This window comes from Sceloporus undulatus, chromosome 7 (genome assembly GCF_019175285.1).
Source record: "Sceloporus undulatus isolate JIND9_A2432 ecotype Alabama chromosome 7, SceUnd_v1.1, whole genome shotgun sequence".
Classification (NCBI taxonomy): domain Eukaryota; kingdom Metazoa; phylum Chordata; class Lepidosauria; order Squamata; family Phrynosomatidae; genus Sceloporus; species Sceloporus undulatus.
The window spans coordinates 3214128-3226201 of NC_056528.1; the positions used below are offsets into that span (position 1 = coordinate 3214128).

Below are 12074 nucleotides of genomic sequence, written 5' to 3' on the forward strand. Positions count from 1 at the left end.
CTTTGGTTGAGAGTTCCTGCATGGCAAGGGGTCAGATTGGATGGCCTTTGTGGTATCATAGAATCATAGAATCATAGAGTTGGAAGAGACCACAGGGGCCATCCAGTCCAACCCCCCACCATGCAGGAAATCACAATCAAAGCATCCCCGACAGATGGCCATCCAGCCTCTGCTTGAAGACCTCCAAGGAAGGAGACTCCACTACACTCCGAGGGAGTTTGTTCCACTGTCGAACAGCCCTTACTGTCAGGACATTCCTCCTAATGTTCAGGTGGAATCTCTTTTCCTGTAGTTTGCATCCATTGCTTCGGTCTCTTCCAACTCTATGATTCTATGATTCCTTCTTCATTCAATGTCCCACTTTTCTTTGAGGGCGAGACCCAAAGCAGCTTCTAACAAGGTGCGACAATACTTGGAGCAGGCTCCTACGTCCATCTTCTCCTCCTACCTCCCTTTTCTCATCCATGGAGATCATGCATGGTGTCCACTCCCAACTGTCAACAAGCAGGTTCTTTTCTGGAACCTTCCGTCCGACTTCCCCGATTGGCTCTCGCAATGCGCTGAACCTTCCGACGGACGTCCTTTGAGGAAAAAAAAGCCTCGGTGGAATTCTCTTCTTCTCCTCCAAGTAGGAAAGAGCTGCGGTGAGTCTCTGTGCGTTCTTTGCTCTTCCGGTTCCTCATAGGTCTCTGGGGGAACGAACGTTGTTGTTGTTGGGTGCCTTCAAGTCACTTCCGACTTATGGGGACCCTATGGCTAACCTATCGTGAGGTTTTCTTGGTTATATTTGTTCAGAGGAGGTTTGCCATTGACTACTCCTGAGGCTGAGAGAGTGTGACTTGGCCAAGGTCCATGGCTGAGCTGCAGCCCAGTGCTCCAGCTACTAAGCCATGATGGCTCTCTACTACTCTGCAATGTAGGGCTGGCCTTAGCAAGATAGCCAAACTTTGGGGACTTTGGCTCTTCTCATCAGTACCACCCCAGTTGCCTTTGCCTTCTTCTGAGGCTGAGAGAGTGTGACTTACTCAATGGGTTTTCATGGCCGAGCCAAGATTCGAACTCCGATCTCTGGTCATAATTCAACGCTCAACGCACTACACAACAATGGCAGTTTAGACACCACTTTTAAAATTCGTTGCCTTGGAGGAAAGGTGGGATATTAGTAAATAAAATAATAAAATAAAATAATAATAATTCAATGTAAATTTTGTTGGCGGAGGGGAATTCAAAATGATTATTATCCCCCAAATAATGATCCTCACATACTAATGATCCCAAAGGAACGTTCACTGCCAGAGGCCCATTCGGTTTGACAACTTGGAAGATGAGATTGTGTATTTTTAATGCTGTAAGCCGCCCCGATTGCATTTCATAAAGGGGCGGGATATAAATAATAATAATAATAATTATTATTATTATTATTATTATTAAGAAGAGGGGGAATTATTGGAAGAAGGTGGTCTATTGCCAGCTCTTGTCCAGGTTGGCTAAATGGACCCTCCATCTTCATCTCCTAAGAACTAAATGACATGAAGGAGACAGGATGCTGGGCTAGACAGTCTAGCTGGACGATTGGTTTATGGCTGCAGTGGGATTGAAAGGATTGGTCATAAGATTGAAAGGATTGGTCACTCACTGACAAACCTGCCTTCTTCCTCAGCACTTGAGCCCGATTTCTAATCCGTTCCCTACAAACCATGGATCTCACAGAAAGCATCGAAATCGTGAAGCCGCCGAAGAGGAAAGAGGTGAAGCCGGAGACTTCGTTGCCATCATTGCGAACCTTTTCAATTTGCTCTAAGCCCTTGTGAAAAATCTAGCATCGGCACTCAATCTGAAATGACTTGTTGCCCATAATTATTCTCTTATACTTCATTCCTCTTCTCAGTAATGAAGGTTATATTATTATATAAGTGATAATTGCGATTGTCCCGTGGTTCCTCTCCTTTGGCCGTAACTTTTAATCTGCGTTGCAATGCAGAAATACTATATATACTCATGTATAAGTCTAGAAATTTAGGTTAAAAAATTGACCCCAAAAAACTGAGTTGACTTATCCATGGGTCAATGTAAGTACTGCATTTTAAAGGCAAGAGTTTACTCTCATCTATCCAGCCTTTAGTATGATCACAAATAGTTACGCCTACTGGAATTCTGTAAGTCCTTTGGCATTGTTTTTCCTTTACTCGCCCTTTGCATCCTTCATTACATGCCCCTAAGTTTTACCCCCGACTTGTGGCTTTGTGAGACACTGAGCGTTCTCTGCCAGGAGTTAGTAGACTCTCCATTTTGGAGGTCTTTAAGCAGAGGTTGAATGACCTATCTTCAGGAGTGCTTTAGTTATGTATTATCTATTATGTTGGACTATATGGCCCTTATGTTCCCTTCCAACTCTAAGACGCTGTGATTCTGTTTCCAACAACCATATCTCTCTTCCATAGAAACTGACAAGGGTTCTCCTGCTAGCAACAGTGGTTGCCTCCTTTGGGTCCTTCCAGTGTGGATACACTCTCTGGATGGTCAACAACCCAGCAGCGGTAAGCTGTCCCTGGAGTATAGCTAGTTCATTTAAGTCCTCCTTGTCCAGTGCTATCTTGATACATTGGGTTGTGGCTCCTGTCATCCTCGGCCTGCAAAGGTGTGGAGAATGGGATCTGCAGTAGGTGGGCCTGTGTCTGTCGGACAGCCGGGCCCATTGACCAGGGGGGGTTCTCGTTCTTAGATTCTACTCGAATTTCCCAACTCGACATTCGAAAAGAGACCCGTGGTCGTGAGGTTCAGAGAAAAGCTGTTGGGGCGCACCATCATCGTCTTCCCAATCGGAGGCTTTCTCGGAGCCCTTTTTATCGGCTTCCTGGTGGATCGGTGTGGCAGGTGAATGACCGACCACTAAATAAGGAGGGAAGGAGCGAATATGGCTGATGACCATCAAACTGGTAGCATCTTCTTGAGCGCAAGGAAAGGGTGACCCATGGGCTGCATGCTGTCGCAGGGCATTGGTGGCTGTTTTGTGGCTCTCAATAACAAAGGGGCACAGTCATGCTTCGGAACATGCTTAATATTTGCAGACTGCCTCCAAGCGTTATGTACTTGTTATATGGAATGCACAGACTTTGGAAATGTTATTGAAATGCATAGATATAGGATGGGAGACACCTGGCTTAACAAGACTATGTGTGAAAGGGGTCTAGGAGTCCTAGTAGACCACAAGTTGAACGTGATTCAACAGTGGCCAATAGATTCTAGGCTGCGTCAATAGAAGTATAGTGTCCAGATCTTCGGTCTGCTTTGGTCAAGCCTCACCTGGAATATTGCATCCAGTTCTGGTCACCACAGTTCATAAAGGATGTTGAGAAGCTGGAGCGTGTCCAAAGGAGGGTGACTAAAATGGTGACGGGTCTGGAAACCATGCCCTATGAAGAGAGACATAGGGAGCTGGGTATGTTTAACCTGGAGAAGAGGCGGTTAAGAGGTGCCATGATAACCTTGTTCAAATATTTGAAGGGATGTCATAGTGAGGATGGAGCAAGCTTGTTTTCTGATGCTCCAGAGATTAGGATCTGGAGCAATAGATGCAAGTTACAGGAGAAGAGATTCCACCTAACATTAGGAGGAACTTCTTAACAGTAAGGGCTGTTCAGCATTGGAGAGTGTTGGTGGAGTCTCCTCCTTTGGAGGTCTTGAAACAGAGGCTGGGTGGCCATCTGTCGGGGGTGCTTTGATTTTGAGTTCCTGCATGGCAGAATGGGGTTGGACTGGATGGCCCTTGCGGTCTTTTCCAGCTCTAGGATTCTATGCTTCTACATGTGACTTCGCATCACTTCTATTCAGGTCGCCAGAGTGAAAGCTGGAGAGGGCTTTTGTACCTTTAAGTGGGAATTTCAGCTGGGTAACCACTGTTAAAGATACAAGAGCACCCTCCAATTTTGACTTTAGCAACCCTACTGGGAACGGTTGTGGTGCCTGCAGGATGGAATATGGGATATCCAGTCCTCAACTTCCTTCACAGTTGCCCACGCTTGCTTTTAGGGCACATGGCACATGCCCAGCCTACAAACCAAACCATCACAACCCGGCAGCTTCTCTCCCTCCTTTGCTCATCTAATGTTCCTCTACCGCTACTGCTCTTTTTATTTTATTCTATTTTATTATTTTAAATAGAAAAGGAGCCTTGATGACGAACAACTGCTTGAACATCTTCGCTGCCACCTTCATGGGTTTGTCCAAAGTAGTACACACTTCACAATTTGCTCTCTTTGCCCGTTTCGTGAATGGGATAAGTTCAGGTAAGGAAGAGCCCCTATCATTTAGGACCTTAATGAATACATGTTTATTGCATCTTCAGCAACACCATTGACCTCCTTCCATACTACACCAGACAGAATACATCATCATCATCCATTATCATACAGGGCAACAATAGGGTTACAATTGGTCCCCATTGCAGTCCACTGCTGATGGCACCATACAGACAGGCCAAAATAAAGCTGCTTCGGGTCACTTTGGAGGTATGCTGTTTAAATGATGCATGCGTCCTAAGAATCCAGATGTAAGATTAAAGGTCATGTTTTATGTCTATGTATTTGTGTGTATGGTTAAGATATAGGAGGTTTATGATAAAGGTATGTATGGTCAGATGAGAGATGTTTGTGTGATTATATGTTGATATGTATTATATGTCGATATGTATGTTAATAGGTATCATATGTACAGTCGGCCCTTCTTATACATGGATTCAGTCATCCACCGTTTGAAAGTGTTCCAAAAAAGTATTAATTTCCAATATCAAACCTTGATTTTCCATTTTTTATAAGGGACACCATTTTGCTAAGGTCATTATATTTAATGGAACATGAGCATCCACGGATTTTGTTATCTGCAGGGGATCTTGGAACCAAACCCCAGCAGATAACAAGGGTCCACTGTGTTATATATATTTGTTTATGAAAATAGATATTAAAAAATATAAAATAAAACAGTTGCCAGTTAAAATGAACATAATTAGACATTAAAACAGATTAATAAACAGTCACTCAGAGACAAAAGCAAAGGCAAAGCGGTTGGCGTTTTGGGTGTCCTTTATAACGTTCTGTATTCATAGACGACCGGGTGAATGATAGAGGCCTGGACATACAGCATCCTTAGTAATATGACATTGCTTGCGCTTGTATGTTTCTCTGTGTGTGTCAGAAAGTGTGCAATCCGCTTCAGTTTTGGGTCATCCTTCTCCCTAGGGATATTCTCCTGTATTGTCCCATTGTACATTGGAGAAATCTCCCCTCCAAACCTCAGAGGCAGCCTCTACATGGTGTCCATGTTTGGCCTCACTTTTGGCATCTTGGTGGCACAGCTCCTCAGCCTTCGCGAAGCCTTGGGGACCTCAGGAGGTAAAGTAGAACGACGACGATTGGATACATCACTAGATTTGGGTAGATTACTGGGTTGGAAGTCTGGTAGCGGCCATCGGAAAGATGGGGTGAGAACATGTCCTGTTTCCTTTTGCTTTAGCATAGAAGGACGGGGCATATTGCTACCAGGAATGTAGCCACAGGTGTTCATGTATCTGCTTTCTTTCACAGGCCTAGCATTACTGATGAGTCTCACCGGGATCATGGCTTCGTTTAATATCATCCTATTGTATTACATCCCGGAAAGTCCTAGGTTTCTATTCATTCAGCAGCATAATGTAGATGCAGCCAGGCAAGGTACAGTGAAAGACTCCAAATTCTCCCTAGCTATCTATTGCTATAAAGAGCCTCATGAAGGTATCAAATCCCATCTGATCTTGGAAGCTAAGCCGGGTCAGGCCTGGTTAATACTTAGAAGAGGGAATGCCTAGGGAGAACCAGGTGTTCAAGGCTATATTTCAAAGGAAGGACGTGGTAAACCATTGCTGTGTATTCCTTTCCTAAGACTTGGAGGCACATACTCACACGTTTCTATTAATACGAGCCAATGTGGTGCAATGCTCTAAGTGTTGGGTCAAGTCTTTGGGAGACTAGGGCTCACATACCTCTGGGTATTTGAAGCCCTCTGGGAAATCCATTGGGTGCCCATGGACAAGTCACACTCTCTCAGCCTCAGAGAAAGGCAATTGCAAACCCCCCTTGAAACAGTCCTTGCGAAAACAACAACAACAACAACCCCTTTTAGAAAGCCAGCCAGTGTGGCATAGTGGTTTGAGGGTTGGATGAAAACTCCAGGAGCTCAGGATTCAAATCCTTCCTCAGCCATAGAAAACCACCAGGCAGGTCACACTCTCTCAGCCTCAGGCGAAAGCAAACCCCCTCTGAACAAATCTGGCTGAGAAAACTCTGTGATAGCTTTGCATTAGGGTCACCTTAAGTCAGAAATGCCTTGAAGACACAACACAACAGTCACAACAATCTACCTGCGTCAGGGGCGGGTAACGTTTTGGGATTTTTGTGCCACACTGGAGCCCTGCCCTCCTTTGAGCTGTGGTACTTTGGTAAGACACATTTGGTAAGACACATTGTGTAAATGTCAACCAACTGAGTTACTCCTTGCTAATATGACACAATCCAGAGGCTGAATTGTATGCTTAGATGCTTATGTACCGAAACAAATGAGAAATGCTGAATGCTCACAGCTTCACTTCATTGTATAATGCGTGATATCCAGCACACAGAATTAACACACAATGCACAATGTGCATTGACACTAGGCGCCTTCATGCAGCTTCTGCAACATTTCAACATGTAGAACTCCACTCCCGCCACTGTCACTTGGATATCTCCATTGTCCCAAAATGTCTCTCTGTACATATAGTACAATTTACATTACATAGGTGATCCAAAGGACTTGGGTCATCTGTCCCAGGAAAGAAATGACCAGAGAAATGGGCCTGCAGACCAAAAAAAACGAACCAATTCACTGGTCTGCAAGGCTGATGTGGCAACCACATCCAGCTTCATTGGTGCCCAGTCCTTTTCTAGTCATGGGCATTAGCTAATGCCCATGCCCAGAAAAGGACTGGGCAGCAATGAAGCTGGATGTGGTTGCCACATCAGCCTCCAGGTTCTTGAGCTGACACTGGTTGTGTGGGGATCCTCCAAGTCCCTACCTCCAAATGTACAATTCAGCCCCCTTTCCCCTTTTCTGACCCCTCCTCTGTCTCTCTCTTTCTCTCCCTATTCCTCCCATAAAGCCCTGATAGAGCTGAGAGAAAACGAAAACGTGGAGGAAGAGTTGGAGGAAATGCACCAGGAGGACCTCTTTGAGAAGGATCGAAAGAACATGAACATGATCACGCTTCTAGACTCCCCAGAAATTAGGAAGAGTGTCCTTTGCACTGTCGTATTGATGGCCGGAAACCAATTGACTGGTGTCAATGGGGTAAGTGAGGCTCCGGCCTGAAAGAACCCACATGGTTAAGAGGCCATGCCACAAGGATTATTGCTTTGTTTTGCACCAGGGGTGGGCAACTGTGGCCTTCCAGATGGTATTTTTGGCCCTGCCCCTCTCCTCATCCCCAGCCAGTCTTGCCAAGGGTGAAGCGCAATGGGAGCTGCGATCCAAAAACATCTGGAGGTTGCCCATCCCTGTTGTGTCTCATCAAGGCTATCAGATCAAGGCTTATTTGATTTTATTTATATCCTTCTGTTCACTTCATATTGGACTCTGACCTTACAGCGGTCACAATCCTATATGGTCCAGTATGGCATAGTGGTTCTTGCATGCAGAACTGTGTTATAGCTGGCTATTCACTGATCCACAGACCTACTGAAAAGGCCATTCCAGGATAAGTCCGGGATAATGGCGATGTCAGGGGACGTTGTTTGAAAACAATCCCGCTTTTGCAGGGATATTCCCAGATTTAATCCCCGTTTATCCACAGGATTCGGACACTTTCCTATGTGATAAACTCCATAGAATAATGGAATTGGAAGAGACCCCAAGGACCATCATTCTGCCATGCAGGAACTCACAATCCAAGCACCCCCAACAGAGGACCATCCAGCCTCTGTTTAAAAGCCTCCAAAGAAGGAGGCTCCACCAATTCCACTCTCAAACATACCATACCTGTTTAAATTCTCCCCTTCCTCAAATTAGATTCTGGAGTGGCATTTGGCTTTCGCTTACACAGATGTGTGGCTGCCTTAGCGGTCTCTTCCAGGTTCTCCGTTATTAGCCGTTTCTTTATTGCGACCAAACTCTCATCATTGCGGTCCGATTCCAGGTGTACCTCTATGCAGAGAGAATCTACATTTCCTTGGGGCTAGAAGGGAGACATATCCGTTACATGCTCATAGTGGTGAACAGTGTTATCCATGTGGTGATCTTAGTGATGGTAAGCCTCTCTTGCTTCTTTCTCACCTCCTCTCCCCTCAGTTTCATTTGCAACCCTGGAATTGTCGTTTTTGGTGTGGCCACATGTTCGCAGAGTCCTCCTGCACCCCTTGATGGTGTGAAAACATTTGAATTAAAAGGGCTCATCATGACAGTCCAAAGAGGAACCCAGTATTTCTCGGTCCATGCCAACCAAGCAGTTTCATTTCCAGTGGGAGCAGGCCTTTTGTCAAGCTAACGGCACTTAGGTGTCCATTCAGGACCAAGTTGCCCCCAAATGCTTTGACTTACATTAGGAAGAGCTCAAAATAATACAGTTGGCCCTCCATTTTCGCGGAGGATCCGTTCCGGACCCCTCCACGAAAATGGAGACTCGTCTATGTTCAAGCCCCATGGGCTTGAATGGGGTGCGTGTCCACAAGTGCGTATGGGCTGCATGCCGTGGGAGAGCGCCCCACTGAAAATAACCGAGGTCACCCCTCTGTGAGTATTCAAGACTGCGGACCTCAAGTCCGTGAGAAAGGAGGGGTAACTGTATATTGTTGCTTCGCAAAATATAAGAGAAAGTGTTTATAAAATGCACTATAGGGTGCATCCTTCACCTGAAAAATGAACAAAAATGTATAAACATGTAAGCAATTACTGGAGATGGCTAAACTAGATTCAACAGAAGTCTATCCAGTGCTGCTTTGGGATAACCCAAATAACCCAAATCTCTCCCACGTTCTCCATCCTTCCTCTTCCCTGCCTTGATGTTCTCCAGATTGCTGCCATTGATTCTGTGGGGCGGAGGTTTCTGCTTCTCATGGGCTTCATGATCTGCAGCATGGTTTGCATCCTGCTAGCTGTGTCTCTCGAAGTTCAGGTTTGCAGTTCACACCATTATTCACACCATTTGGGGACATCTTTTAGGCAAAGTTTGGGCAACTGTGTGGTGCCCAGGGGTCAGTTAAGCTCACCCACCCCTTGGACCACCCTGTCCCCAAAGAAAACCTTCAATTTTCTTCTGCAGTCCCTCTCAAAATGGTGACAGTCACTTCGTCTCTGAGAGGCAGCAGTGCAGAGTTTGCAGGGGATGCTTGTGAGGATGGGTCAGAGGTGTTTTTCTGCATTTCCATGAGTTTGGGTTGGCTTTCTATGTGGTTTGTGAGCAAAACTTGTCTGAACATCAGACCATTTCAATAAAATTGGAGGGGTTGAGGGTTTTGGGACACTGATGGGGAATTTCAGAGGCTACAAAATGGGTATGGGGGTCTCACGTGGCCCAAAATCCACACTTTACACCTATGTTTTAAGCTAAGGGGGTATCTTGCCACTTTCTTTGTGCCTATCTAAACGAGAGCCAACTTTCTCAACAGGTCTACGGTGGCATAGTAGTGGCTTATTTCAGCACATTTTTCTCCATCACGTTCATCATCGGACACATGTCTGGACCAGGTTGGTACTCCGATGACATAGATTATTAATATTGTATGGTCCAAGGTGGGCAGATTTCTGGAAACCATGCCTTAAGAGGAACGACCTAGCAAGCTGGGCACATTTAGTTTGGAAAAGACAAGGCTGAGAGGTGATAGGCCAGACATCTTTAAATCACGGGAGGGATGGCATGGAGGAGATGGAGCCAGCTTGTTTTCTGCTGCTCCAAAGACCAGAAGACGAGCCAAAGGAATCAAATGACAAGAAAAGAGATTCTGCTTAAAGATGATTGAGGATTGATTTACTGTAAGAGCGACCGTGGAATGGACTGCTGTGGGTGGCAGTGGATTCTCCATCTTTGGAGGGCTTTAAACAGAGCTTGGATGGGCATCTTTCAGGAGTGCTTTAGCTGTGTGTCTTCTTGCATGGCATGGGATTGGATTAGTAGTCCCTTCTATTTCTAATAGAGTAGTATTGTAGTAGTTTTGAGGAGTAGTTTAAGGAGCTGGGTATGTTTATCCTGGAGAAGAGAAGCTCTGCATAGAGCACACTGCAGGCATCTAACCTGGAGACTTATTAGGAGCCTAGACCACTCAAGTTAGTTTATCCTTGTCTAGACAGAGATGTTGCGGAGCTAACAGGTGATGCTGGCAAATGGTACTCGGCCATGCTGCCCCAAGTGACAGTCATGAGAGCCTCTATACTGCCTGCAGGGTAGAGGTTTCCCTTCCTTTGCATAGTTTAACCTCTGGATCCATGAAAAACAGCCTTTGATGCCTGACTCTTTCTCTCCCTACAGGCCCCATTCCTTACTTGATGACCGGAGAACTGTTTCTCCAGTCGGCCCGGGGCTCAGCCTATGTAATTGGGGGATTTATGAACTGGTTCGCCAGGTTTATTGTGAGCGTTCTCTACGTTTTCATAGAGGTAAGCTGAACAATGCCCTAATGGGGTGCATGCAGGACATCTCTCAATGAAGCCCGGCCTCACCTTGTCCAACCTCAAAACCACAATTGATCCATTAATCAATCAATTTCTTGCTAGAACATGGAAAGACTCTTCAGGAGTCTCTGTAGTTATTTGGTTAGCTTCCTCCTTCCCTCCAGTCCTTGTGCCTCTCTGCATTACATTCATCTTCTGGTTAGAGGCAAGTAAGGGCCTGTACAGACAGGCCAAAATAAATCTGTTTCGGGTCACTTTGGGAGTATGCTGTTTAAATGATACATGTGTCCTAAGAGGCCAGAAGCTGCACCAAAGCCATGCTCCAGTCCTAAGACCCAGAGTGTAGCTTTGGTGCCGCTTCTGGCTTCTTAAAATGAGGTATGCATCAAATTGAGCCAGATGGGTTATGTAGTGTAAGCAGCTCTGTTCTCCAAAAGATGGGAACAGCCACAGAGGTCTGGACTGACATCAGCAGCCTGAATCTAAGGGCTTTATCATACCGTGATGTATAGCATCAACAAACTGAGCAAATTCGATCATTGCTTTGTTTCTGTTGCACGACGGCGTGTTTCTGTCATGAGCGTATCACTGGACTTGTGTTATCGAAACACCACATTTCATTCACAGCATGAAACCTTGCTGCAATGTCGTCAACCATTTTTTAATGTGCAATAATTCAATCCACCATAATAAGGATAGCGCAATCACTGCGTGATGCCAGTGAGTGCCTTCTCCCATTCTTTCCCTTACAAAATGAGTTTTGCATGTGCAAAATGATGCAGAAGAGATTGGGTGGCGTTATGGTTAGTAATTTGAGACAGCGTTATTGCGCCGCTTTTATTCCAGGTCTTTTGCAAGTGTGCAGTATCTCTCAATCTTAAAGCGGTGTTTTAACAGTTTGTTTGTGCTATATATCATCATGTAATGATGTCCGAATGGTAGGGCTGGCCCTGTCTCCAATCCACTGGTATGGAGAACTTACATCCCTTTCTTCCCTTCACAACCTCAGCCCAGGCTGGCCTTCATACCTTCCTTGTTCCAGGATGTTGAGTGTTTAAAAAAGGGACATGATAAATGTTAATTTTTAAATTTGAACATTAAAAAAAGAGATAAGTCCACTTTATGTCTTATACAGCCACCCTTCTCTTGCTCTTTCTTCCTCTCTTCCTTCATTTTGCTCTCCAGCCGAAAATCGGACCATACAGTTTGCTCATCTTCTGGCCGGTCTGCATTGCCATCTTTATCTATGTTATAAAGATGGTCCCAGAAACCATGGGCAAGACCTTTCTGGAGATCCAGAAAGGCATGGAAACCCACAAGCGCCAGCGGAGAAAATCGGATCACAAAGCGGATCACAAAGCGGATCACAAAGCGGATCACAAAGCGGATCACAAAGCGGATCACAA

The 12074-nt window shown here is 45.4% G+C and overlaps 1 protein-coding gene across 1 annotated transcript; it reads left to right on the forward strand.

Annotated features, from left to right (window-relative positions):
* Nucleotides 1–285: 285 nt before the first annotated feature.
* On the forward strand, nt 286–12069 carry LOC121936381 (solute carrier family 2, facilitated glucose transporter member 5-like; the record flags this gene model as incomplete). The annotated part of the gene is made up of 13 exons (XM_042478589.1): nt 286–644; nt 1661–1748; nt 2442–2537; nt 2723–2874; nt 4162–4286; nt 5235–5387; nt 5580–5705; nt 7169–7356; nt 8201–8311; nt 9074–9175; nt 9669–9747; nt 10526–10653; nt 11854–12069. Coding segments are annotated over exons 2-13 (1527 nt in total), but the record flags the coding sequence as incomplete, so codon positions are not given.
* Nucleotides 12070–12074: the final 5 nt, after the last annotated feature.